This window comes from Populus nigra, chromosome 4 (genome assembly GCF_951802175.1).
Source record: "Populus nigra chromosome 4, ddPopNigr1.1, whole genome shotgun sequence".
In the NCBI taxonomy this organism is placed as follows: Eukaryota; Viridiplantae; Streptophyta; class Magnoliopsida; order Malpighiales; family Salicaceae; genus Populus; species Populus nigra.
Genome location: NC_084855.1, coordinates 2,513,324 through 2,540,722, shown reverse-complemented (window position 1 = coordinate 2,540,722; position 27,399 = coordinate 2,513,324). Strand labels below are relative to the sequence as shown.

The 27,399-nt window shown below is 36.8% G+C and overlaps 5 protein-coding genes and 1 pseudogene across 7 annotated transcripts; 2 read left to right on the top strand and 4 right to left on the bottom strand.

The window, feature by feature from the left end:
• Positions 1–455: 455 nt before the first annotated feature.
• Positions 456–6,417, bottom strand: LOC133692622 (mitochondrial import inner membrane translocase subunit TIM44-2-like). The gene is made up of 14 exons (XM_062113698.1): positions 6,068–6,417; positions 5,860–5,972; positions 5,687–5,770; positions 5,481–5,556; positions 5,180–5,224; positions 4,663–5,076; positions 4,485–4,553; positions 4,319–4,383; positions 4,162–4,230; positions 3,985–4,057; positions 3,778–3,882; positions 2,289–2,360; positions 2,141–2,203; positions 456–767 (listed from the first exon to the last, which is right to left on the bottom strand). Exons 1-14 carry the CDS (start codon positions 6,140–6,142, stop codon positions 636–638), a joined length of 1,455 nt encoding a protein of 484 aa, XP_061969682.1. The 5' UTR covers positions 6,143–6,417; the 3' UTR covers positions 456–635.
• Positions 6,418–6,981: 564 nt separating this feature from the next.
• LOC133692623 (uncharacterized) lies at positions 6,982–7,828 on the bottom strand. Its single transcript, XM_062113700.1, has 2 exons — positions 7,533–7,828; positions 6,982–7,432 (listed from the first exon to the last, which is right to left on the bottom strand). Exons 1-2 carry the CDS (start codon positions 7,673–7,675, stop codon positions 7,111–7,113), a joined length of 465 nt encoding a protein of 154 aa, XP_061969684.1. The 5' UTR covers positions 7,676–7,828; the 3' UTR covers positions 6,982–7,110.
• A 2,197-nt stretch (positions 7,829–10,025) lies between these two features.
• LOC133691114 (11S globulin seed storage protein Jug r 4-like) lies at positions 10,026–11,815 on the bottom strand (annotated as a pseudogene).
• A 2,839-nt stretch (positions 11,816–14,654) lies between these two features.
• On the bottom strand, positions 14,655–17,712 carry LOC133692800 (TOM1-like protein 2). The gene is made up of 4 exons (XM_062113948.1): positions 17,508–17,712; positions 16,900–17,420; positions 15,760–16,041; positions 14,655–15,338 (listed from the first exon to the last, which is right to left on the bottom strand). Exons 2-4 carry the CDS (start codon positions 17,383–17,385, stop codon positions 14,874–14,876), a joined length of 1,233 nt encoding a protein of 410 aa, XP_061969932.1. The 5' UTR covers positions 17,386–17,420; positions 17,508–17,712; the 3' UTR covers positions 14,655–14,873.
• Positions 17,713–18,210: 498 nt separating this feature from the next.
• LOC133691352 (mitochondrial ATP-independent inner membrane protease subunit 2-like) lies at positions 18,211–23,174 on the top strand. 3 transcript variants are annotated; one of them, XM_062111822.1, is made up of 6 exons: positions 18,238–18,447; positions 19,153–19,325; positions 21,189–21,372; positions 22,317–22,423; positions 22,660–22,771; positions 22,882–23,174. In XM_062111822.1, the coding sequence occupies exons 1-5, from the start codon at positions 18,376–18,378 to the stop codon at positions 22,739–22,741; spliced, it is 618 nt and encodes a 205-aa protein (XP_061967806.1). In that variant the 5' UTR covers positions 18,238–18,375; the 3' UTR covers positions 22,742–22,771; positions 22,882–23,174. The 3 variants fall into 3 exon arrangements, with proteins under 3 accessions (XP_061967807.1, XP_061967806.1, XP_061967804.1); XM_062111823.1 differs by having other exon boundaries at positions 18,211–18,447; positions 19,219–19,325; positions 22,660–23,174; XM_062111820.1 differs by having other exon boundaries at positions 22,660–23,174.
• A 776-nt stretch (positions 23,175–23,950) lies between these two features.
• LOC133691351 (rho-N domain-containing protein 1, chloroplastic-like) lies at positions 23,951–27,295 on the top strand. The gene is made up of 2 exons (XM_062111819.1): positions 23,951–24,106; positions 25,916–27,295. Exons 1-2 carry the CDS (start codon positions 24,067–24,069, stop codon positions 27,037–27,039), a joined length of 1,164 nt encoding a protein of 387 aa, XP_061967803.1. The 5' UTR covers positions 23,951–24,066; the 3' UTR covers positions 27,040–27,295.
• The last annotated feature ends 104 nt before the right edge of the window (positions 27,296–27,399 follow it).

Below are 27,399 nucleotides of genomic sequence, written 5' to 3'. Positions count from 1 at the left end.
CAATAGTGATCACCGGAAAGGAATGAACTTGCTACGGCATGTACTTGTTAGTGGTGGAACTCAATGAGAAATCTTGGTCAGACTTTACATTGCTATCTACACCAGCATCCTTGCCAACGTGCTAGAATGAATCCTCCTTAATAAGCTGGCGAATATATTTCACCAATGAGGAATTGATTTGGTTTTTCAGCGAGGAATCCTCGTCTTGACAGAATTTTGTTCAATTACTGTCTAATTCCAAAAATGGCATCTACCTCGGCCACTACTTGGATAATCCATGTCGAGTTGGAGAAGATCCCATAAGCCAAGGCTGAGCAAAGTTACAATCAATGAAATGCGGCCGCCTTATGATTCAACCTTGCTGTGTATTCGAGATGCTGCGAACCTTTTTATCTGAAATGGCATTGCTTGCCATTTCATATCCATGAAAGAAATGTTGTGGTTTTTACAAGGTCTGATTGTAAATGATTTCATTATTTGATCGAATGAAAAATAAATACTAGCTAAGCTTTCCGAGGCTACATGAAAACCCTCAAGTTTTCAGAACCAAAAAAAAAAAAAAACAAAATTGAAAAAAAAAAATCCAGCAAATTCTAATTGTACATTATCCATCAATAACTTGAAAATATAAAAAACTAGATGAGGGTTTGAACTCCAAGCTGTTGCATTTCCATTAGCTTCCATATTGGGTAGATTGCACCTCCTCCAAGTTCTTCTGCATCTACTTGCCGCATGGCCCACGCATAATATACAGTATGGATTGTATCCTACGATAGCCATGAATAGCACAGAATATGTTGGAAATTTTTGCAAGCAGGGACTAAAAAGGAAGTGGTGTCCATATTCTTGGACATAGAAGTTGAAGGTACTAACATGCTATCATATTCTAAACCATATTAAAAAAAAAAAAAAAGCTCATTCCACAAGGCAACTGTGTAAGCCACGTATGGTCACACCAGAGAAACAAGCCGAGTTTAAATGAGACACAAAAAGGAAATAATCTAAATGTTCCCACGCAACAAGTCAACCAAAAACAGATGCAAGGATAGATTAAGGTAATCCTTGTCGAGAATGAGGACCTTGATCTGCAAGGAGATGAACTGTTTTCCTCCTCTTTTTCGATCCACAAGGTATGTAGTTCCACATTGACCTTTGTCCCTAGCTTAGCTGAAGTAGCTTACTACGGACTAAAGAATTACAAGGCATCAATTGGCCCTTGCCATCTCAGTTATGTCAAGACCAATTTTATGCTCTCAGCTCAAGTAAACACACTCTTGACTGGTACCATCTGGTAAAGTCTCCTCTTCTGTGGGCCTTTTCCAAAACTTAACTTTGAGGCTTTTACAACAATGAATATAACCTACCCATTCATGCTTTAAAATGCATAAATGGCAAACCGGACCAGACAGGAAATACAGTAGGAAAGGGTTTAAATTTCTAATACCATGCATTTTTCTTGAAAGTTTGCAATCATAAAAAAATCATATTTATTAATAATTATTTAATTTGGTCAAATCTCTCCCCCACATCTCTTTCCAACAAGTTTCTCGCTCTCTCACCATTTTTATGGTGGGAGGCTGTAAAGTAGGGGTAGTTCTCTATCTTTGGAAGCCTGCCACCTCGTTTTCTAGTTCCTTTTTCAGTGAATATCTAGTTTTTGCCTCACGGGGGAGAGAGTTTGAGTAATTTAATTTATTTTCTAGACTGTCCTCATTTTTTGAAAAAGTCTCAGGCATTGCCATGGTTTTTTGACCTCAATAATAACAAATGAAGACCTGGCTGGATTTGTGTTCCTATGTCTCTCATAGCCGGTGGTTGGATCTTGGACTCCCACAGACAATCCATGACCAAAATGTGGATCAATGTTCTAAGAAAAGGAGTTATGACATTCAGTTAGCATGATTTGTTTTTTTTTATAACCATGTCTGGATTTGGGCACATAATGTAGCAAGAAACTGTTACATTGTCTCTTGGGCATTTTGCTTTCATAAAGGAAAAGTTTAAGAGTATGATATTTGCCATAGGGAGCCATTCCTACTATTTGATTTCAATCAATAAAACTGGAAGTTTTGAGAAATCAAAATATATGTTAGGTTAAAAGGAAAAGGGAAATACAAAGATGAAGGTGGTTTGTGTTTACCTGACCCCCTTCTGTTATTGCACCATGTCGATCGCGTACACAATGCACTTGCTGTGTCTGGAACTGCAGTTACTCCAGGAAACATGACCATCAGTAACCAGAAAATCAATAAATACTTGCAACGAAGTTACCCAGAAAGGAGGCATACCACGACAATGATTATTGGGGAGGTTCCCATCATTTTGGTCTCTCTTACTTCCACATCAGTTATATGTAGAATCTGCACCAACCATAGGGGTGTGTTTTATTAAATTGTCATATGGGAACATTCCATCTAAGAACTAATATACAAATAGCTACTCTGCATCCAATACCTACAAGTCAGATTGTGAATATGACAACAAAGAGTTATTTCCCAATTTTGAGAAACATATTTAGCCCATCAAAAGCCTAGCTGTTTTTTGGTCTCAAATTACTCAAGAAACCCATCAAACAATTGTAAAATGTAGCAAAATCAAACAACATTAGATGTACTGTGGGTAAGTGTCATAACTACATTGTATCTTCATTCTTTGTACTCGTGATTGAGTAATTCTAGAAACAGTTAAACACAGCATACTGCAACAGTCTAACTTGAAGTGGCAATGTAATAATTTTAACTACTACTCCCTTGGTTCCTACATAAGAATCCTACTTTCCTTTTTGCCAGTCCCAATTTAAATGTCCACTTTAAAAGTAAAAATCTAATAGATACTCTACTTTCCATTATTGTCCTTTATCATTTCCTTGATAAAGATAAGAATATAATTAGGGGTAAAAAATGAAATAATAAGCTAGTGACAAAACAATTAATTTTTTTCATTTCCTCAAAAGCTGTGCATTTTTCACAAGGACAATTAAATTTGGGACACTGACGATTCATCTGACCACATAAAGCAATTTGAGAACAAGAAGAAACACAAATTCTGGCATCATATACCATGGCACACATAACGCATTCATGACATGCATGCTTGCATGTACGCCACCAACTCAGGCACGCATTTATGATGCTAATGATGAAATCGGATTCAGCAACCATGATATTGACAGATACCTACCTCTGCATCCTTATACCTAGAATTGTAGATTTTGATTGTGACAACAACAATTTCTTTTCCAATTTTTAGAAATATATTTAACCCATTAAAGGCCTGGCCATTTTCTAGTCTCAGTTATTCAAAGAACTTACAAAAAGATTGAAAATGTAGCAAACTCCATCAAATATTAGATGATCACACACCGTGGTGAGAGTTTCAACATACCCTTTCAAAGTTTCTTCTTTATTTAATTCCTTATATGGTAATACTAAGAACAGTTATATATTAGCACAGTGCCACAGTCTAAACTGAAGTGGCATTGTGATGAACTAACTATTAAGCATGCTGACTCATTTGAACACATAATTGTAAGAGAATTTAGAGGATAATTATGCTTAGCAGAAGCATCTAAATACCTTTAAAATTACAATAACTGAAATGAAAAACATTTTCTTTACCTATGGCTAAAAGAAAATATTGAGGAATGAGCAAACCCACTTGAAGAATAAGACATTCTTCAGCAGGTAAAGGAAAACTAAGCTCAAAACAACATGGCATTCCACTGAAGGCCTCTAACATTGCACCACAAAGAAAGTATTTCAAAATCAAACTTGTTACCTTGTTATCAAAAAATATACCATGGGCCTGAAATGCCTTATGCTCTGCTTCACACCGATTAATCACTTCGGGGGTGCAGTACTTCTTCAGAGTATCTATATCCCCCTGTACATAGAGAGCATTTATTAGTTGCTAGTGAGAGAGAATTTCAAGGACTTAAACAGGCACAAGGGGGAGAGTCATGGGGAACCAACACTTCGTACTCACCTTAATATATGCATTAAGGACAGGTCTAACAGCTTCCTGAACTTCTGCCACAAAATCCATCAAAGAAAATGATCTGGTGCAAACACATTCAAGGGGGAAAAGAGTTGGTCAATTGGAAGTTGTTGGAATGCAGACATTAGTTTATGAAATGAAAAATCAAAGCTCATTTCATCATACGGATCTTTACGACGTATTTCCTTGAATGACGCTGCGGCATCACTTTCTTGAAAGATGGAGTCACTGACACTGTCATCAAGAGAAAATGTTTGTGAACAACTCTCTAAGTATTTATCATCTCTAGCATGGCCACAACAGGAGGGGGAGAGAATCATACTCCTGAATTTTGATAACAATGGGACTATCACTTGTCTCCCATCTTTCCCGCATGTCCTCTGCAATCTGGGAATTTCAACCCAAAGGGAAGTTAAAATAAAGATTTGAGGGAGACAATGAACTAACACCTCAAGAACCAAAATTGAAATAGATGAAGAAGATCAGACCTCTTGACCCTTTGTCACGACAGGTTCACTGAGGCCAGAAAAGCGCTTGAATAAAGGATGACCTTGCATCTGGGTTTACAAGAGCAGGAAACATTGTCATCTCAGCAAAGAAGCAAGAAGATATAAAATAAGTTGCTTTATTTTGTCCAGAAATTCAATGCAGCATTAATAAAATCACCTTTTCTCTGAATGCCTCCCATTTTTTACTCCATCGAGACTGTTTTGAAGGTAGAACAACAACGTCAGTTTTTGTACTTATTTCACCGCTGAAGGCAGGAGGAGGAGTATGCTCCAGGTGCTTTCTCTTATTGGTATTGCCATATAACTCATCCTTCACAACATCATATCCTTTCTTCATCATTTCACTGACCCTTGCCTCTTTCAATTTCTGGTAGGCTGAAGATACATTTGAAGAAGGAATTCTTGATTTAAACTTTCCAAAAAATGATTCTGCTGTATCACCAGTTCCAGTCTGCTTGTCTGCTTCTTCACCAGGTGAGGCCTTTGTACCTTCTTCAGCACCAGCACCATCTTTAGCCGACGTACCAGCAGACTCTGATGACTCTTTTCCAATTCCAAATGTTTCTTTGACCTGGATCACCCAAGACAAAATAAATAATCCCTTCATGGCAATTACTCCAAAACCATGTAGCATTAACACAAGAAAAGGCTGGTAATTTAAAAGGCAAGCATACCTCTTCTGTGGCAGCCGAAATCTTTTCTTTAACATTGGCAGAAACCTACAAACAACACACAATTGCTAATAAACTATATCCAACTAACACGGGTGCTATTATTACAAACCGAGTAATGCTAAGTTCTCCAGTTCAGACACATCAGAAACCAACCCCACTATCCACCCATCTGACCAATAGGTTGATTTCAAGACCCTCTGAGCGGAAAAGGAAAAAATAATTGCTCTTGCAAAATTTGAAAAACCGTTTCGCAGAAATGAGTCTATAATCAACACCATCTAAAGCCCAATGTGAATCACACCTTTTTCGCAGTAGCTTCAGCTTCCGTCCAAACGCCATCTACATGCTTGTACAGCTGCTCAGTTGTCTGCTTTGTTCTGCATTCGCCATTTCATCATCTCAGGCCCTCCCTTGACATACAACGGTATGTCTCAGCCTATTAACTATTAATTAAAGCTAATTAATAACACACAAGTCATTAACACACTCTTCTAAAGGCACACATACCTTACTTTGAGCTCCTCTTTCGCCCCTTTAAGCTCCTCTGCTTTTTCCTTCAGTTCCTTCACTGACTGCTTAAATTCTTGATTTCTGCACACAAAATCAACCACAAAGCAGATTTATACCCAAAGCATGATTTTTTATAACTTAATAACTAAGAAAAAATACCAAGAATTTACCTGTCAGCTTCTCCTTTAACTTTGTTGGAGAATTCATTGAAGACACTGAATCGACGGTAGCCATAATACGTGCACCCATGATTTGATAGCACCTGTAGTCTCCTGCCTGAAACCTACCGCACCAAATCGAAACCCGGAAACCACAAAAGATTGCAATTAGTACACAATACAGAATGAAAGAAAGGGAGAGATTTTCTTGGAAAATAACCTGCTTAGAAGTCAGGCGAAGGAACAGGGGCTGTCTTGAGAGGAAGAGGTCTCGAACAAGCTTCCTGCTCGCCATTTAAGAGAGGAAGAAGAGAAGATTTTTTCTCGAGAAAAATCGGTGGTTTTTATTTTGTCACCTTCAACAAAATAAGATCTTTCCACAAAAAGGAAGGAGAAGGAGGAGGAGGAGATGGTTGGTTTTTGTTTCGTAAGAAACAAACCAGCAACGGTAGCGGTGTTTTTTTTTTTTTTTTTTTTGCCCTAACGTGTGTTTGTATGTAGCTGCTGTGCTGCCTACAGAGAGAGAAGGGAAAGGGTTTGCTTGGGTAAAAGGTCAGATTATCTATGAGCCTGTTTGGGTTAGTTGATGAGTTTTAACCAAACTGTGCCCTAGGGCCCAACTACTCGGTTCAGACTTCAGACTGCGGGTCCGAAAAAATATTGGTGGCTCCAACTCTCATTAAAAAAGAAAAATACCATAACCATGGTTAGTGTTATAGTTATTAGATCCGGGTCCTGTCTGATCCGGCCTAAAATTTGGGCTACAGATTTATTTGTCGGTTAGTGGTTACTGGATTAATTTTTTCATTTTTAAAATTTTAAAATCGTGGAATTGATTGTTTTTTAAGTGTTTTTTTAATAAAAAAAATATTAAAATAATATTTTTTATATTTTTTAAAAATATTTTTAATATAACATATTAAAACTATCTTGAAATATATAAAAAAATAATTTTTCCCATCCATTTTTGAAACGCAATACCCAAACAGGCGCTAAGTTTTGGATGGATGATGAGTTATCAAATTGATTTGCTAAACTGGATCGGATTCGATAACCAGTGCGAGTATTGAATCGCATCATGACGATTCACATTCAATCCAAGTTGGGCAACGATCAAACTGACAAGATCCTAGCTAAATTTCCCAATGTCAAAATCTTTACTTCTAGGCAATAACATAGAGACACAAGGGCTCAAGAAACACACAAAAGGATTAGTCACAAGAGAACGGAAAATCTAAACCAGTTTAGTGCCCATAACTTTAATCAATTACAAGCTTCGTTGGCAATGGAGAACTGTTTGGCTTGTGTAGCTGCAGCCTCTTTGGAGACCAATGCCTGTATAAACAGAGTCTTCACTTCCCAGGCGGAATAAGGAAACCCCTTTCTAGCATAAGTGTTGAGCAGGGCTGCACTCGCCTGCTTCAACAACCCAGCAAATGCATTCTCTTCGTCATTCCTACCCGTTGATTCCAGCAAAGTCACATCCGATCTGTACCTTTCAAAAACTCCTGATCCAAACACCTTTGACACTGTTGATCTCTGTGGGACCATCCTAGGCCATGCCTCTCTCCTGCTGCTCCAGAACCTGAGTCAGATCCGGGTCCACTCAGTTACTCATTCGACATCCTTTATACATCATAATACAACATCATACGTAAATGAGAGGGGGGGCAGAGAGGACTTACTGGGGAGTGCATCTTCCTCTGGTTCTTGTGTAGAGAAAACCAGGTCTTGTAGCCACTACCTTTGAAGCTGCAAAGTGGGCAACAAAGATGATGAGAACGAGTCGACTAAGCAGAAAAGACTTGCCCATCGCTGAGCTCAACATTGTTACAAATATGCTAAGCTTCCATTGTTTCCTGTGATGTCTTTATCTGGGATCTGAGTTTCCTACGATTTCAAAAATGAGACCACTGTCTGTTGCTCGAAATGTAGCTGCGTTTTTCTGGACAGGTCTGTCTTCGTGTTTCGAAAAATATTCTTATAATATTATCGATAAAAAAATAAAAATAAAAAAGTAAACGGAAGCATTTGCATTTGTACAAGATTGCCCTTTACTTTTGTGTGTGGTGATGTGTATTGTTTGTGTGTCGGACACTGGTAGCTTTTGTGGGTTTTGAAAAAATAAATTTTAAAAAACATATAAAAATTATAGTGGTTTTAATCAAGTTTTTAATGATCGAATGTTTTAATTAATCATGAGAAAAAATACAAATTAAAATGGTAATATATTAGTTTTTTTAATCAAGTAAAAATATGACTGAACTCAAAATAAATATTGAAGTAGAATTTTTTAAATATTAAGATAATAATATATTAGATTGATTCGAGATAAACTATTGACTTGCATGTTGAGTCATGAGACTATGATAACCATATAAAAAATAAATCAAAACAAAATATAAAACATGATCTCCAATAAATTCAATGTTAAAGACGAGATTGAAAAAAAAATCAATAAAAAAAATAAAAAGAATAACTCGAATTAATCCGGGTTAACTAACCAAACCAGCGACTTGAGTGGAGTAACTTAAAAGAAATCAAATTGAAATAAATTATGAAATCTTATTCTTAATCAATCAAGAGTTGAGATATTCAAATAAAAAAAGGATATAAAAAACAAATTGAGTCAACCCGGGTTAACTTGTCAATCATGTGACCCGGGTCATGAGACATGGATAATCTCATAAAAAGCTAAACAAAACAAATAAAGAAACCTAATTATCATCATCCTAATGTTGAATAATGAATTTTTTTTTTAAAAAAAAAAGTTGACTAGGAAAGGGGGGAAATTCGAGCCAATCGAATTAAATCGCCAAACACATGGTTCGAGTCATGACGAGACTAAGATAACATCATAAAAAGTAAATCGAAAATAATTATAAAGTTCAATTCATAATAAATCTAATGTTAAAGGATAAAATTAAAATTAAAAAATGACATAAAATACTAACTCGAGTCAACCTTGGTTAAGCCACCAAACTCGTGACTCGATTCATAAGACAAGGATAACATCATAAAAAGAAAATCAAAACAAATCACGAAGCCTGATTACCAATTAACCAAATTTTGAATAATAAATTTGAAAAAAAATCAATTAAGAGAAAGGAAAAAAAACTTAAGTTAATCGAGTCAACTCATCAAACCAACAATTGAGGTCTTAAGATTAAGATAACCTCATAAAAAGTAAATTGAAAAAAATTATGAAGTTCAATCTCTAATAAATATAACGTTGGAAGATAAAATTGAAATTTAAAAAAATATATACTGGAAAAATAAATTAAGGAAAAAAAATACTATTATAATAAATAGCATTATGGGAAAAAATTACACTAAAATTCCCTCATCTTTTTTATTTTAATAATCGTACTCATGTTTAAGTTAGTGGTATATATATCTATATTTACTAGAATATGAATTTGAATAATTAATATGCGTTTTGATTTCTTTGATTTAGTACTAAAATAATTAGTATAATTAATATGTAATTTGTTGATAGATTTATTATTTTGTTCAATAACTATTATAATTTTTAAATATATTTTTGGATTCCTTAATATAAACATTATATTAAAAAAAGACTATCCTCATCATTCTATACCTTAATTGGTTTTTTTACTTTACTTTTTTTAATTTTTTTCGATTTCATTTCTCCAATAAGGAGCAGAAACTTTCGGTCAATGCCACCACATAAATGAGAATTTATATCCCATAATGCCTTAAAATCAATTAATTCCAGGTATATGACAGGGTAAAACATTCTTAAAAAACCAATACTCGTACATTTCAAAATTGTTCTCTCTTACGGTATAGTTATTAATTATAACTGATATATTAAAGTTTCTTCTTCAGAATAGTAATGGCTATAGCTATACCCAAACCTGCCGCGTTTACATGACGTGCGGAAGCATAAACCAGATCATAACAAGAAGAAGAAGAAGAAGAAGAAGAAGAATCACAGCTCCAGAGGAAGGCTAATTACAGTACTTCATTACTCAATTGTACAAGGGCTCGAGCAGTAGTAGCTGTTACAAAGGAGATGCACACTCAACAGAACAAGAGACCTCAAAGTCCCTTTTTTATTTCGACCCTTGAATGATTTATTTTTTCTTCATAAAAAGATACTGCTTGCATGCATGCAGCATCACATTAAACAACAGTACCCCATCTATACTCATCTATGCCTCAGCCCAGCTTCCAGATCGAGACGACCTGAGGCTAACCAAAGTGGTTTCCTGCCTTTCAAACTTGATCCTCCTAGCTTCTTCTACTGAGATTCTGAAGGCATTGGCAAGAACTTCGGCTGGCATGGCACGGATAGCCGAGGTGCGACCAGCAAGAGGAGAGATCATGGCATTGTCATTGGTCTTGAATGAAACCCATTCGAACCTGTTTTGCTCTGCCCGTTTCACAACGGCGAAATTTTGTGGCACGGTCAAGACTTGTCCCTCGCGCATTTCGCCATCAAAGACAGTTCGACCACTGTGATCCACCACCTGAATCCGTGCTTGACCCCTGATCGCATACATTATGCTATGAGCGTTTAGGTTCCAATGTGGCACCATCATAGCTTCCTGTATTGTGAGCGAACATTGCAAACACGAATTATTATTATTATTACTATTATCTTGAAATTGAGATGCAGATTTTTTTTGGCAAGGATGTTAATTGCACACTTACATTGTAAAGAACGCCTCTCTCTGCACGGAGATGGATGTATCGGAGGATTGGGAGGTTGTGGCTATTGACAGTGCTAATGCGGCCAGCTTCTGGGGTGAACACATCAGCACGTGACGGATCACCGATGTTCTCTCCAATCCTCATTGTGCACATGGTCTCCTCCAAGCCATTGAATTGTTCTCCAGGTCGTTGTTGTTGAATTTGTTCCTCTTGTCTCAAACTGGGTGGCCTGACGATCTGAAGTCCACCTTTCACCCTCACAATGTTGCCCCTCCTGTCACTCTCACCCTGAAGCCTCCTTGCTACTTGTTCATTAATATTGAAAGCTTCAGCAAGGAACCTTGTGTCCATTCCACAGAAAACGTTGTTGCATTGTTGCTGGCCATGCCCGCGATATGATTCCCGTCCTGTATGCTGCTCGCCATGGCGGCATGGCTGGTCTTGTACTTGCCGGAACTCGTCCTCTGGGTTACCAGCTAGATAGAAATTCTATTACAAAACCATAGGAATATTGTCAATACCTCTCGTCGTTGAAAAATTATCCAATGGATCAAGTTTACCGTAGATACAAATGAATGATCAGTCTTACTCTAGGGGGCAGGACATCAAGCTGGTTGGCACTGTTAGCAACATCAATGACAGAAACAGCAACAACAGGCTCATTGCCCTCGTTGAAGAACCAGTGGGCAACTCCAGCGGGTAAAGCAATGACAGCACCCTCGCGGAATTGACGAACCTTCTGGTGCTGGTCTTGAAACCTGCGGCTGCCTAGTCCTCGTGATTCTTGAGATTCTTGGAATGTTTCAGGACATCCAGGCATCAAGGTCCCGGTCAAGACCTTACCTGACAAAAAAGAACCATACACAGATCAGCTGATAATCTTAATTACTGGTACTAAAACATAGACAAACAAAAAACATCATGTAAAACATAGACAAACAAAAAACATCATGTTTAATGAAGTAGAGGTAATTGATTACCTTGGACAATGTACACCAGTTGAGGAGCATTGGTATAGGATGGCAATAAAAGGCCATTGGGTTCAATTGTCCTTCTGACAACGGCTACACCAGCACATTGAAACTGATCATGGTTGGGATCCCAGGACTCAATCACACCAGCTTCACACTTAATGCGGTCATCAGGCTTGAGGGCGTTAAGCCTATCAAGCTGGCATTGGCCTTGTTGCTGCTGTTGACATGCATGGGCGATCAGCTCTACGACCTAGGGAGCCATGGAAGAGAACAAGAAAAAGAGATAAAGAGAGCAGGAAATAAGTTTTGTCCATCGATGGTGCAGATACAGGCTGTTTATTGCTAGTGGATTGAGGTGAAGTGGCGACTGGGAGGTGGTGGTATTTGTAGATGAGAAAGGGTACCGAGTGAGTGACACATAAGGGAGATGGCAGGCGAGATTTCTTTAGCCCGTTGTTCCGTTTGCATGGCTACATGGCCCTAACGTCTTACACCTCATAACTTCAGGCAAGGCAGGTGTCCCGGAGCTTCAGAGAACAGTACAAAAAGGTCCCGGACTCCCAGAGAAAAAGAAAGAAGCATGAGACGGTACAACGATGCATCTTTATTTGAAGACTGTCTAAAATTAAGCTTGTAGTATCGTAATTAAACACACACTATACTTTGCTCAATCAAGAAATGTTCCGGACTCTTAATTAATTAATTTATGAAATTTGATGATAATATATATTTAAGCTCCACTCAATTAATTACTTTCTCTTGGTTTTCTGAGCTATTAAATTAAAACCACTATATCATCCATGAAGTCTCATGTTTTATTGTTGTTTGAGAGATATACATCCGTATATGCATATGTACACGTGAGGATTTACATACTTGAATTTACATCAACTTTAATTTAAAAATATAGACTAATGTATTTGTTATCAACCAATTTAGTATATACTTTGTTATTTCTGGCACTACGCTACATGTGAGATAAGAAAAAATTTGAATGTAAAAAGTAAATGTCTAGGCTGCGAGGAATTCCTTGACATGGTTAATAAACCAATCCCATTCAATCAAATTTAAAAATTCTTGATTTAACTTTGTATTTTCTAAAACTATTTTATATTCAATAATAAAAAATAAAAAACATTTATAGAATATATTATCAACCTAATATCATGATGTTTTATAAATTACAAATTTTGTTTTCTAAACAAAAATTAAAAGAAATAGCACAAGTGCTAGATTCATTTTTCATACATGTACAATGAACCTCAGCTGAGGTTGTTTAGTTGTTAGTATAATAACTAGATTGTTGGTTCTTGCTATGCTGTGAATTAGATCATTCTTTTTTTAATAAAAAATATTAGGTGTTGCTAACAATTTTCTAGTAGAATTTTTTTAGATCGTGTAGGGTTGATCCGATGTGACACGTCAACTTGGTAATTTCAAATATAATTCGGATGACTTGTAAAAATATAATTTGATTAAAAAAAATCAAGGATGTCATATATATATATATATATATATATATATATATTGAGAAGACAACAAATTAGATTAACTTGGGTCAACTTAGATTAATTTGCCAAATTTATGACCCAGATCATAAGACTATGATAACCTTATATAAAAAAAAACAATTATGATGTGCAATTTCTAAACAACTCAATATTGAAAGAAGAAATTAAAAAAAGAAAAAAAAGAAAAAAAAAGACCAAGTTAACCGACCAAACCCACAACTCGAGTTATGAGACCAAGATAATCATATAAAAGGTAAATTAAAACAAATCACGAAGCTTAATTTTTAATAAACTCAATGTTGAATGATATATGAAATTGAAAAAAAATCAATTAAAAAAAGAACACAAAAAATAACCTGAGTCAACCTGAGTTAACTCGCTGAAACCATGACTCGGGTCATAAGATCAAGATAATCTCATAGAAAGTAAACAAAAAAAAAAACTTGGGTAAACTCAGGTTAACCATCCAAACTCGCTAATTGGTTTATTAGATTGAAATAACATTATGAAAAGTAAATCAAAACAAATTATAAAGCTTAATTCTCAATCAACTTATTGTTGAATGATTTATTAAGAAAAATAATGTAAAAAATGACATAATAAAATGATCCAAGTCTACCCAGATTAACTTGCAAAACACTTGATTAGATCAAAATAACCTTATAGAAAGTAAACTGAAACAAATCATGAAATATAATTCCTAATCAACTTAATGTTGAAATATGAAATTGAAAAAATATATCAATTAAAAAAATTGAGTTAATCAGATTAATTCATCTAACTTATAATACAAATCATGAAATTGTTATAACTATATAAAAAACAAACTACAATAAATCATGAAGCTTAAAATAGCAAAGATAAATATCAAGAAGCAGAGGAGAGGCATCACAAGCACAAGAAGGTTGAAATCAATAAACTCAAAACTATAAATATTTTAGCATCAATAAATGCACAAAATCGGTCAGGCATGTTAAATTGCTTTCATGTTTTTCACAAATACTAAAACTTGTGTCCCTGTACTATGTTAAATACATTCTCAAGTCGAAAGAGATTTAGCAAGTGAAGGATTGGGTACAAAGAGTAGATGGCTTGACTAGGTTGACAAGCTGGATTAATCCCCTATACCAAGAAACAAAAGACAAATGTAAGCACTCAAGCTAGCATGCTGTTTCCAAGACAATCAATAGGAAACAGATAACAAAAATTCAGTTGCCAAGGGTTCTTTTTTTTTTCAATTTTAGCGTGGATGATCTGCAGTGGACTGGAAAAAAATGAAATTAGTTTACAGGCAAAAATTGACCTGGAAATACCGGCTCGATACAATTTAATAAACACAAAATTTAATTGAAATGTCGAAAAAAGAAGGGGACAATACCCTGCTAGTGGTCTGACATGATTTCGTAACGTTGTTAAAATGAATTCAGGAGGATTCAAGAATTTTTAGAACACCTGGTGCTTCAGATGAGGACTGTGGAGCAAGGGAGGGTAAAAATGGCCACGCCAGGAGGGGAACAGATCGCTACCGAACCCATTAACCTCTCCGTGTAGTGACTGCTATAAAGAACCCGGTGGAGGTTCGGCCTGTGCAGGATTAAGAGAAAGCAGCACCAGTATGAAGGATGGTGAAATGAAGAACAGATTACAGGAGTACAAAACCAAGAACTCATTCCCAGGAAAAGAATGAGGAAGATAAGTACAACGAACTCAATTACATAAAATCTCTAAGCTAACTGAAACAGCTCGATTATTTATTTATCACTACACAGAAGGAAAGAACAAATTATTAGTATACATGAAATCGAGGATTAGAGAAAGTACAGTCGAAACATGCATTTTAACAAACCCTGCATACAGCACTTTAACCACTGAATTCTCCTTCATCAATTTTCTTCGCACTGCTAGATTCTGTACTCTCTCCTTTGTGGGAATCTGCTGTCTTGGTTTTATCATGATGTTCAATTTCAGCAGGCAACATATTGGCCCCAATGGGAGAATCTGTTATCTTGGTTTCATATTGATGTCCAATTTGAGCGGCCAACATATTGGCCCCAATGGGATAGTCTGCTATTTTGGTTTCATTTTGATGTCCAAGTTGAGCAGGTAACATACTGGCCCCAGTGTTGTCGGAACTTTCAAGCAGCTGCTCTCTAGATTTTATACCAGCTTCTAACTCCTCGTACTGGGAAATGACTTGCTGGAGCTCATCATGGAGATTCAAGGCTTCAAAAAGCATTGCCTCGTCATCAGTGGTGCTTTCTATGATCCTCTGAATGTCAGGCTGTGACTGCTTGCACTTGTCCAACAAGCTAACTGTCAGATCTTCCTGCAGCCACACAGGAACTTTTAATAATCGCAGCCATTATTTCATAGTGCGTTTATTTCCCCTCTATCTTAGTTGTGAAAATGTAGTCACTCAGCTATATGTTTTACAATGGGATCACAGAAAAGAGATCCCAGGAACATAATGTGCTTTCAAACTCATATTAACAATTTTTTTGTTTAGCACCATCACTACAATTTGTCATGTCATTTTTCTGGAACCCAATAGCATTAGCAAGTACGAAAAAAAAATGAAAGATGAAAAATTCTTTATTCTGTGAAATATCAGAAAGATTAAAATAAACTTAAAAGCATGTATCAACTAAAAAAGAAATTCAAAAATGTATATAAACAGGTTAACAAGGATGAGCTGTTTAATGAGACTGGCAATTTCTTATTGAATAACACCCAAAAAAATGAATTACCTTAATGGCTTTTGGCTCAGTTTCAGCTTTCAAAATACTAGAAAGAAGTTCCAGACTGTTCCGAGTTGTTACAAGCATTTCATTCTTTTCCTTAATTGATAACCCCCCAAAGTTATATGGAAGAGTATTATGATCTGCACCATGCAATCCCATGTCAGGAATAGGATAGTTTCCAGGAGGTGACAACGGTTCCTGGTGAACATACGACTCCAATGAATACTGCATGGGGACTGAACTACCATCTTCAACTGGTGGTGGAGGCAGACTTCTTTCTTTTAAGCTCTGCCAGAGCCAGAAAACGATATTAGATGTAAGAAAAGAAAAACAAACGACAGAGGCTTTTCTGTCTTTCAGGAATCAACGAGAACCAGAGTAACAATTGGCACAAAATAGCATAGGAAAGAAAGGGGAGGGGGTGGTGCATCCATTTATAGCGCTGACAAGCAACATAAGGAATAAATGGGCATACGTTAGTTCATCAAAAATTGGAAGACATGACACAAGTTAGGGAGAAATAGTGATATATTAGCATGACCCTGTCCAATAATCCTTCTCCATTAAGGAAAAAAGGTGCAACAGTTTATCACTTAATGACCACAGATCCCAAAGGTGCTCCTTTGTGGCCTTCTTTTAAAAGGATCGGTAAGTAATTTTGTTAGGTGCTAAATTTGTAACTTTGCCTCACATTCACAAGCTGTAACTATGAAGAAAGAGATGGATGAAAAAACGTAAGCAAACCCGCATTCCCAAAACTTTTAGCTTATTAGGTTTCTGATTTTGCAGCATATGGCAAAATCCAAGAAGCCTTAAGAACATGCCAAAACCCAAGAAGCTGTCAAATAAATAATAAATTGCAGTTCTATACAATGACCCATTTACAACATTCAAGCATAAAGCTAAAATATCCAACTAGTTTTCTTTTTTTGGCCAAACCAACTAGCTTATCAACTATGAGGAATGGCAACAGATATGCGGAGACTAAAACCAATCCAAGCCACAAGGCATAAGTATCACAACTGCATGTGTGAAATGATAATAGTGATCCTTGATTAAACACACCGAACTATTACCTGATCATACACAAATAATTGGTGTATTTCCATAGCAATGACAGCATTTGTTTACTGAAAGAAAGCTAACCATATAAGTCTGATGAAAGACAGGCAGATACTCAAGATCCTCAGACTCTCCCCAAGCCCTAATCAACTGCAAAGCTCGATCACGATTCCCCTGATCCGTCTGCGTATTCTCAATCATCCTAGCCATCTCATCCAACACCTTCTCAGACGCCACCTCAGAGAACACCTTCTCACAATTCGAAGTACATGCCTCCAACAAATCAAGACTCAGCCTTTGGCTCACCACACTCTTTCCCGAAAACTTCCTCTTTATAGCCTTAACAATCTCAGTACCACTAAAATCTTGGCTATTGATCATCGCACATATCCTCAAATTCAAACCCCAGTTAGGCTCCTCCATTGTCTCTAACGTAGCTTCATCAACCATCTTCGATTCAGGCGTTGGGGTTTGCAGCATTTCTTTCACCTTACCACTTACAAGTCGACTCATTTGAGCCCCACCAGTCTTCAACAGTTCACCCCATTCAGATAATTTCAGCTTGTCCATCTCTTATTTTACGCTCAAAACACAAACATCAACAGCTATAACAGCAACAACAACAACTGATTCAATTTATAAACAAAAATCAAACATTGATTAAGCTTTTCTAGGAATAAAGAATGACAAACCTGAGGTCAGCTGCAATTGCAAAACCCTAATTTTGGTTCGAACAGAGAATTGAAAGCTCTAGTTGAGAAATTCCTGTGGAAACGTAGCCGTTTTTTGGAGGATATGTTAAAAAAAGCACCGCTCGAGAATGAATTGGGCAGTTTTAATTTCCAGTTGTTCTTTTGCCAGTGGTGACGAGTCAAGATACACGTGCCCTGTGATGACAACAAATACAAAAACGATGCATCGTTCAAGAAAAATAGAAGTGGCAGCGTGGCATCGTTCTGTAACTATCATTAATTCCTTAAAAAATATTTATTCGAATTGGTTCACATAAAAAGACTTATCGTTTAGGAAGAAAATACACTCGGCATTTTACGAAAACGACACGTCATTTTAAGGGAAAGACGGACTTCGTTTGAAAACAAGTGTACGTCGCGGTGGTTGTATTATAAAATATTTTTTATTTAAAAATATACTAAAATAATATTTTTTATTTTTTAAAACTTATTTTTAATATCATTATATAAAAAATAAATTTAAATAATTTTTTTTTAAATAACAAAATCAAACAAACTCTTGTGGACTCTTCTGACTGTGTGGGCATGCAGCCTTGCACAGAGTCTAGTTCTTCAGCCCGTAAAAGAGAGGGACCCGAATCGACCCGGCCCGAGGCCATAAAGAACCTGATAATCAACATCAAATCCAATTAATCGAAGGCGCTAAAAAGATCGATTGAAATAAATAAAAAAAAACTGTTAAAATAAAAAGAAAGGAAAAACCTGTGCAGTGTCTGCTAGGGGTTCAAGGATAAACCGGCAACCTAAGATAAAGAAGGAAACAAACACTCACAAAAGTAAACAAAAACAGCAATTGTCTGCTAGGGAAATGGCTTCTCTGTCGACTTGGTGTCGTTACATTGCTCACAAATTCGAGTACTCTCTCTCTCTCAGCTACAAGGTCCCCCCCTCTCTAAACCCATTTTTCTTTTCTTTTTTGCTGTTACACAAGATTGATGCAATTTGACGAGTGTGTGTTTGTGGGTTTTCTCATTTATGCCTGTTTTGATGATTTTGTGCCTTGTATCTGGTTTCTCGGTTTTGGTTTGCCCGGGTAAAGGCTGCAAATTTTGCTAGAAAGATTTCTTTTTGCTTGATGGGTTTCTTTCTTCATTGATCTTGATGCGGGGTTTACCGGAAATGGGATGTTTCAATGCCATTCTCTCTTGTTTTATAAGATACGCATTTTTTTGGAGACTAAGCTTTATCTGCTCTATGTCTTTTACTTGTGAGAATATAGTGTGTATGGGTATGTTTGAGGGAACAATACTTTGCTGGAGAAACTCAATTGTAGATGTTGTGTTGCAGAATTGTGCTTGATTTTTGTTGTAAAAGGAAGTTTTATACAATAAAGTCCAAGATTTGGGAAAGATTTATATTGTTTTATAAGGCTCCCCAGAATTGTTGCCACATGCTCAATTCGTTGGATTCACTTATTCTTCTATCATTTTGTTTTGTTTTTTGAATTGTCAAACGCATCAGCTGATATCATGCACGCCACTTCATTTCTTTGCTGCTGTTTCTACACCCATAGCTGTGGTTAAAGTTGAGGATAATTGAACCATGCTTATATTGTTGTTCTGATGTAGCCTTCAACTTGTTGCAGAGCTACAAGGGTGGCATAATCAATAATAAAGAAGTCTATGATACAGTATGGAAAAATCTATTTCAGGGAAAGTTGACATTTTTACACTGGAATAAAGGACGGGAAATGACCCCAACAATTGGAGACCAAGGGGGGACCCTTCTCGTTCGCAAATTTCCAACTGCTGATCCAATGTAAGAATACTTAACTTGTATGTATGGGTGGATGTTTGATTATTGTTATTTTTATTTCTTAACCATCATAGAGAAGCATACTATTTGATAAGTATAGTATCAGGCAATAAGAATGTGACATCCTGTGCATGGATGATTCATATAAATGATTCTAACATGTCATGAAGGATTTTGGTGCTTTTGTTGATTGCTGTTTGCAGGGCCTATCCATTTTGCGATGTATTTTATGCATAACTGGTAACTTGTTAGATGCTTGCTTGCTAGAAAATGAACCTATACTGTTGGGAGTAATGCTCATGGTGCACTAGGGCTGTATGGGTTTGAGATGAATGACACCCTGCTTGGCCATGATAAACATCGATACCATCAATATAATGTTTTAATTGGCATGATGTTAGTGGCAGGTTGGAGTTCCCATTAAGGGGGATTTTCTATTGTGGATGGAAAATTATGTTGCCAGCGTATTCATCTGAATTGATATTCTTTAGGAAGTTTTCTGAGTGATCTAACTTCAAAGCTCACTTTTTTGAGAATTGTGGAATCATTATTTTGTTCAATGGTAAAATATTTGGCTGCCAATTTGTAAACATGTGGATTCAAGTCTTAAGAGTTGACTTAATGCAAAACTTCTAATGTTAGTGCTCAGGACCATATCCATAAATGTTGTAGTACACATGTGAGGTAGGAGTCTTGCCTTTATAAGAAAAGTGATCAAGTGAGGAAGATATATGCATGAAAAGACATGTGATCCTTCAGTTTAAACTATAGGGTCAACATGCTGCCCATTATGATATCAGCCTTCTGTTCTGTGTAAAAACCTTCCTACAAGAAAGAGCTATTTGGTAGAGGAGCCTTAGCCATACCAAGCTTTATATACAATACCCAAAAAAAGAGAAATCATTAAAGCCTCTAGTCTTTAGGTCCAATCAAACTCCACGAGCAATCCAGTTGACAACCAGGATAAACAAGCCTGGCACAAGGGATAACAACATTACATCGAAGCATAGCAAATGCTAGATTTCAATACCATGTTCTGGAATCCTTCTAAACTCAAAGCTTTGAGTTATAAAGCTATACCAAACTTTATACACAATCATCCTAGGGTTATCAGCAACAGAAACCTGTGCCAATGTCTGATGACTTTGATATGGCTGTTCTACTCAACCTTTGATAAGTACATAGATCGGCTTTCTCTATCTAGGTACATTACTGGCCAAGTTTTCACAAGCTGCTGTGATTGTAGATCATTCTCTATCACTTCAATCCACACTACTTTCTAAACCCCACCACCATATACTTCAACACTATCAATTTTCTTTGCTGGTGGAACCAGAGGTTGATGATGGATATGTTCTACAAATGGGGATCATATATATTTTTTATTAAAGAAATGGGACTGTGTGAGTATTGTTTCATCTCATTCAGGTAATACCAATGCCATGTTCTTATTACTGCAAATGAGGATCAATTCATAATTTTCATTTGTTACTGACAACCTTGGTTGGTTGTTGAGAGGGTTGCCCAAAAGCAGTATATAAGGCATACCCAGTAAAACTTACAAGTAAACCAGATATAGAGATGGCAACTAGGGTTGCTGTGTTCCATTATTATGCAATATAATAATAATAAAAAATTTCCAGACCACAATGGATCTATGATAAGATCATTTATTTACAACGGAATGGTATACAAAGTCAACAGATCTCAGCTAATACAAAAAGGATTTATGGCTACACAAAGCGTTGAGGGGAGTTCTAAATCTGGTCCAAGACGAACTATTGCAGGCACCCTTTTGTTGCCTTTTTTTTTTAATTCTTTTGCTCTAAAATAACATGGCGAGTAATAAGTCATAGTTCTTGGCAGGCGTGTTTTTGTTGGAGATGTAGTGCTTTTGAAGGATCCTGAGAAGTCAGATAATTTTCTTGTCAGAAGATTAGCTGCTATTGAAGGGTATGAAATGGTGTCTACTGATGAAAAAGATGACCCATTTGTTCTTGACAAGGATGAGTGTTGGGTATTGGCTGACAATGATAAGTTGAAGCCCAAGGTATGTATGATTTTGATATCATAAAAATAGGATTATATATGCTAACAGATTGTTTGATCTGTTCTCTTGTCACATCTTTCAACCAAAGCTCACCAACATCAGAATTTACATATTTATTTCCAAAAATGCCTAAACAATTGGGATAATTGAATCTTTTGATGATTTATTAAGCTCATCATTATAAGGCTTTTAGCATTAGTGGACATGGTAGTTGGTGCTGGTCTCATTGCTGACCAAGGAAATAGTTAGACATATGGTTTTGCTTGTGATGGGATTAGATATTGGTTTCACAGAAATGTCAGGCTTCAGGAAATCTAGTTTGTTATCATGAAGGACACATTGCACTGCAGATTTCTAAATTAACTTAATTTCTTTTTCATCGTTAGAACACTATATGCCATAAGGAAACAAACTAAAGGTTTTGATAATGCATCTATTAGATTCCAGATTTTTTCCTACCATATTCATTTACATTTTTATTTATTTATTTAGCTTTTCTTCTACGAAGAGAAATAAGAAATAAAAATGTCTAAATTACCAAATGAGATAAATAATAATTCAACAGTTACTTCATTTTGCATTTTATTCTAATTGAGACTGGGTAGCATCTAAAATTTATAATTAGAATGTTGGCAGTTCCCCCAACCAGCCATTTATCACCAAGATCACTTTCTCAAATTCTGTAAATATTTCTTTTTAAATGTATCGAACTGAATGATTTGTATATCTACTCTACCTTGTCTCAGCTTCACAGTCATTTTCTCCTTCTTTAATGCTAGACTATTCTTCCTTCTATTTTTTCTTGTGGGTGTAATTAAAGTTTAGTTGTAACTTTTATCCTGAAGATTGCATTTGAATATTTTATGGCTTGAGCAAAAACTGGTTGATCTTGTCCTTCTTCATTATTTTTGTTTGTTTGTTTGTTTGTTGTATTGGTATCACAGGAAGCCAATGACAGTCGAACATTTGGTCCAATTGCCATGTCAAACATAGTTGGTCGAGTCATATATTGTCTGCAAACAGCTGTGGACCATGGTCCTGTACAGAACAGGTAAGTATCTGGATGCTAGTTTGTTTAATTTTTCCTTTCTTTCTTCCTTACTCTTTCCTTTCCTTTCGTTCTTTTTATATATATATATATATATATATATGCATCACTCTATATAATAACTACACTTCGAGCTTGTCACTCTCTAAAATGACTGACTGTACTAGAACTAGAGAGTGACAATATGAAAGGGAAAATACTGGGTGATATTTTGAATTTTTTTGCTATCTTGATACCAGTCATTTCAGCATGAGAAAGGATTCTCCAGTGCTGGAGGTGGAACTCGATGTTGAAGAGATGGCAAAGAATCACAAAGCTTAGATTGTGCCGGCCAACAGGCAGCATCATTTGGTTTGTGCATGTGTCTGTTTTTCTTCTCTGTTATCCACCTGTATTTTATTTTATTTTATTGGTTTTAACTGTTATGGGAGGGAAATGTGTTTACTGTTATTTTTGGTCAGGCGTGGCAACAATATCGTCGGGTCTTCCTTTGCAACCATAGGAAGCTGGCTTTTTTCAATTTGGAGTTTCAACTTTATTTAGTATTGCAGTGAACGGTATTGTAGTTTGAAAATCAGACCAGGGAAAGAAAATGGAATCTTACTGCTGCCGCCTAAAACATTCTGTTTGTGTTGGGACTCTCTCCATGCCTTCATTGCCCCATATGAACTTGCTCAGACCTGGTTCTGCGGTTTTAACCATGGGATACATTTTCTAACCTTTATTTTCAAATAAATTTTGGGATGTTTGTGGATGTCTTCCTGCAGTCTCATTGTATTTTACTATTATCACAATCAAGTTGTAGAGATCAATTGACTTGTCTAGTTAATGGACTCCCGTCTTTAACCCTGTTCAGTCTTTGGTATTACAAGGACACCATTCAGGTTTGACAGTTCTACTCATCCGAAAGCTTGCTTGCAGATTCTTAATATGATATAATGATTGTAGTTTTGCTAACTTATAGTTGATTATAAAGCTGATTTTCCAACTGACCTGTGAGCTTCCTTATCATCGTGGTCGCCAATGGTTCCGTATGTTGCTGCTCTGTTGATGAGCAGTTTGGGAATGTGGCTAGCTGTGTGTTTTTTAAAAAAATTGATTTTTTTATATTTTTGGATTGTTGGTGTTGAAAATAGAAAATATTATTAAAATTTATTTTTAAATAAAAAATACATTAAAATACATCAACGCCGTTAATTTAGTTTTCAATGAGTTAAGCAGTGTTTGTTGTGCCATTGATTCCTGTGAGGTTGGGTCTGGGCTTTAGAAGTGCTCTCTCTCTTTACAAGAGGCCCAAAACCTGACATGGAAAGTGGGCCTGGCCTCACAAATCGCAACATAGCAGGAGATATAAAAAAAACCCCTATAGTCCACCATCAAGAATTGCCCATAACCGACCCGTCTCCGAGGCCGATAACAAACCCGACACTTTGCCGCCTCCCCGTATTAAACGACAACAAGCTAATCCATTGCATGCCCAAATTTACCCCTAAGGAAATGGCATAATGCCCAAAGACTCCCTTATCAATGGCTGTATAAAATCTCAAGACTACTGCAGAGAAAAAAAATATTAAGAAGACAGAAAACAACACAGTAAAATGCAAACGCGTCACTGCTAAGCCAAAAGCTATAAACTAGTTCGTTCAATGTCGCAAGCAGTCCATCTTGTCACCAAGAACCTTCCAGGTACTCCTTTTCACCTTCATTCTCACTCCCCTGTACGTTCTCTAGCATTGTTTGGTTGCTGTGAGAACAAAAGAAATCTTGGTTTTGGCCTAACTGGGTGTTTGAAGAGGCTGTTTTTTAGTTATCGTTTTGTTCTCTGCGTTCCGTTTGCTTCCCAACAGAGTACTGGGGTTTTGTTGGCACTTTTGCAACTTAATTTTGAAAGCTCTTGCAAGCTAAGATTGTTGCCCACCATGTGTTTGATAGAATGACTTCTAGGTTTAACAAGTAAAGAGCGGGCTTCTCTGTTGTCTCCTAGATTGTTTTAAATTTTGGGTTTCGTTTCTTATCTCAAAACTGATCATTTACTGACCATGTACCTTTCACTCTGTTGATTCAATTGCTTGCTTGTGTTTTGCTGGTTGGCTTTCTGGGAACCCCTAAACATGCCACTTTTTTTTCTTGCTTTTGAATTTTATTTTATTTTTGTATTAGATCTTGAATCTAGGTGTTTGAGCTGATTGTTCTAAATTGAAATGGTCTCTTTTATATTTTATGGTACCTTTTATTTTTGGCAAACCTATTTGTTTTCGACTTCTTGTTTAGCTTTTGTATGCTTTATGGTTTTTAACAGAGATATTATCCCATAAGTTTTGCATAATTTTCAGCATCATCAGGCACAATGGCATACCTCGCTCAGTTGCAAGGAGCGAGGTCTTCCATGTGCGCTGCGAGAATACTGTTAGGAAACAAGAGGTTTCGCGTTAGGAAATGGGACATGAGCTTGGTAGATTGTTTTGGCGATATGTTTCCAAGGGTCAGGTTGCTTAGGGTATGACGTATGTGAATCCTTAAAAGTATGTGGCTGCTTGTATGGTGAAAACCACAATTGTGATGGCAGAGCTGGAGCTAGAAATGTTCATGGTGTTGATGAGGTTAATTATGATGAGGTCCTAGTAGTTGGTTGGTGGTGAGTGGTGACTCATGGCTGCTTGTGACTGTGTTAGAGTTATCTGGTCAAGGTGTGTTAAGTAATTGAGGCTGGTCAAGGTGCCAGTTAACTACCTGAGACGGTATAGACAATCAAAACACTGCTTGTTTGATGGGAAAATATTTCGTCTGGATGCTATGGATGGGAATAAACTCTTGTTTTACATTCCTTACCTTTTGTGTTGTCACTTAAATTGTATCATTTTAACCGATATAAGAAATCCTTGATTACCCTTGTCTTTGGGTACAAGTAATATGATCGAATACCTCTTTCGTTTCCAAGGAGCTGGATGGGAAGAAACTTTTATGTTTGATGTTCTGGTTTGAGTTCAGCTCCTTGACTGACTTTTGAGAGGAATGATGTTGGGCTGGTGGTGGTTGGTGGTGCACTGGTGCGAATCTTTGTGGTGAGATGAGGGCTGGTGGTGGTTGGTGGTGCACTAGTGCGAATCTTTGTGGTGAGATGAGGACTGGTGTTGGTTTGCTGACTGTTAAATTGCATGAGAAACTGTTACATTCTTGATTTACTTTCATAGAAATGCACTTGCATTTAAAAGTAGTCTTTCATCATCATAAATGCGTTATCATTCAAGATGAAAAAATTCTATAATGCATGGAATCTGTAAAAGTGTGCTGGGTGATGCTGGAAGCACTACTTCCAGCATAAATTGGAAATTTTGTATATATGAACATTTAAGTTAGTCACTGTCAAAAGCATGTATTATTGTTGATCCTCTCATTGTATCAATCTCATGATTAAGTCAAGATTCCCATCACATGTATAATGTCATAAACTTCAAGACTAATTCTCCTTTTTGTACGGATATATGCCTTTTGTAGGTTATGGATCATCAGAAGGCAGGTGTCTCCCCTGCTCAGGAATTTCTGGTAGAGCAGTAGCTGTATCTCCTTGTTCTTCTCGTGGTGTCCACTATGTTCATTCACAGGCGCAGTTTGGAAAGATGAAATGTTCCTCCAGGGCTTCATCCATTGTGTGCAAAAGTTCTGGCGGTCATAGGAGAAACCCAGACTTTTCTAGGCAAAACAAACAGGGGTTTTCACGAAACAGAAACAGGCAAAATGAAGAGGGAAATGGTTTTGAAAACCTTGATGAATCTGATCTGCTAACATCAAAGAATGGGCCACTACTCTCCCTCTCTGGTACCCCAAAGTTCCAAGCCACTGCTGCCCCTGGGCCAAGAGAGAAGGAGATTGTTGAGCTATTCAGGAAGGTACAAGCTCAGCTGCGTGAAAGAGCTGCAGTCAAAGAAGAAAAAAAGGTTGAAGCTTCACAAGGAAAAGGTAGAGAAAATGAAACTGTGGATTCCCTCCTCAAGCTACTCCGGAAACACTCAGTTGAGCAAGGTAAGAAAAAAACAGGCAATATCAGCGGTGGAGACTTGAGTTTAGACCAGCCAGAGAATGGAACGTACAAGAAAGCTAAAAGCACAAGTTTCTTTGATTCAAGTAAGAAAGAAAGGAATGATGTCCTAGAGCCCATCACCTCTTTTACCAGGCCACCTTCGAATTTCCGACGGAAGTCTCCAGTACCTCAAGTGAAATTTCAGCCCATTTATTCAAGCGAGGACCCTGTTAATTCTACATCTCATTTAAATTTAAATGGTGAGAAAAAGCAGCAGTTTGAGATACTCCCAGACACCACTCAGGAGCTTGAATTGGACCCAGAATTGGTTGCGGAGGAGGAGCATGAGCTGGATTCAGAGCCAGAGCCAGAGCCTTCTTTTGCTGGTGGGGATGTGTTTGATGAGCTTTCTGAAGGTGAATCTTCAGACATGGATAATGTTGATGGGGATGGTGAAAAACAACAGCTAATTGAACATGAGGATTTGAGTTCTTTAAAGCTACCTGAGCTGAGAGCGCTTGCAAAGTCTCGCGGTGTAAAAGGGTTTTCAAAGATGAAGAAAGGCGAACTGGTGGAGTTGCTGAGTGGTAGTTCAATGTGACAATAGCTCAACTGGCAGATGAAGATTAGTTTTGAGGTGTCCCTTTTGTCTTCATATAATTTTGTTTCCTTATTCTCTTTGTATGACTATATGTAAGGTGATAATTTTAGCCCGTCAAATCCTCTCTAATGCTTTCCACTGGCAGATGAGATTTGTTTCGAAGCTGCTGCTGCTGCTGCTGCTTCTTTTTTCTTAGGATGAAAGGAAACCTACTCTATTTTTTTTCTTTTCTTGAAAGGAAAGCTGCTTTATGAAATTGCTATCGCTGTGTGCACATACATTTGTCGTTCAATACCTTGAGGGAGAAACATCGCCAGAAGCACAGTAATAATTATTGCGGCCGTTTTGATATTTGCTGCC

Excerpts from the sequence above, each read along its gene's own strand:
- LOC133691351 (XM_062111819.1), top strand. The coding sequence starts at position 24,067 with ATGTCGCAAGCAGTCCATCTTGTCACCAAGAACCTTCCAG. Across the intron at positions 24,107-25,915 it reads TGTCACCAAGAACCTTCCAG|GTTATGGATCATCAGAAGGC; the intron begins GTACTCCTTTTC and ends TGCCTTTTGTAG.
- LOC133692623 (XM_062113700.1), bottom strand. The coding sequence starts at position 7,675 with ATGTTGAGCTCAGCGATGGGCAAGTCTTTTCTGCTTAGTCGACTCGTT. Across the intron at positions 7,433-7,532 it reads AGAGGAAGATGCACTCCCCA|GTTCTGGAGCAGCAGGAGAG; the intron begins GTAAGTCCTCTC and ends GATCTGACTCAG.
- LOC133692800 (XM_062113948.1), bottom strand. The coding sequence starts at position 17,385 with ATGGACAAGCTGAAATTATCTGAATGGGGTGAACTGTTGAAGACTGGT. Across the intron at positions 16,042-16,899 it reads TCTTTCATCAGACTTATATG|AGCTTAAAAGAAAGAAGTCT; the intron begins GTTAGCTTTCTT and ends TGGCTCTGGCAG. Across the intron at positions 15,339-15,759 it reads CTGAGCCAAAAGCCATTAAG|GAAGATCTGACAGTTAGCTT; the intron begins GTAATTCATTTT and ends GTGTGGCTGCAG.
- LOC133692622 (XM_062113698.1), bottom strand. The coding sequence starts at position 6,142 with ATGGCGAGCAGGAAGCTTGTTCGAGACCTCTTCCTCTCAAGACAGCCC. Across the intron at positions 4,058-4,161 it reads GAAATACGTCGTAAAGATCC|ATCATTTTCTTTGATGGATT; the intron begins GTATGATGAAAT and ends TGTTTGCACCAG. Across the intron at positions 2,204-2,288 it reads CCCCAATAATCATTGTCGTG|TTCCAGACACAGCAAGTGCA; the intron begins GTATGCCTCCTT and ends GAGTAACTGCAG.
- LOC133691352 (XM_062111822.1), top strand. The coding sequence starts at position 18,376 with ATGGCTTCTCTGTCGACTTGGTGTCGTTACATTGCTCACAAATTCGAG. Across the intron at positions 21,373-22,316 it reads ATGATAAGTTGAAGCCCAAG|GAAGCCAATGACAGTCGAAC; the intron begins GTATGTATGATT and ends TTGGTATCACAG. Across the intron at positions 22,424-22,659 it reads CATGGTCCTGTACAGAACAG|TCATTTCAGCATGAGAAAGG; the intron begins GTAAGTATCTGG and ends TCTTGATACCAG.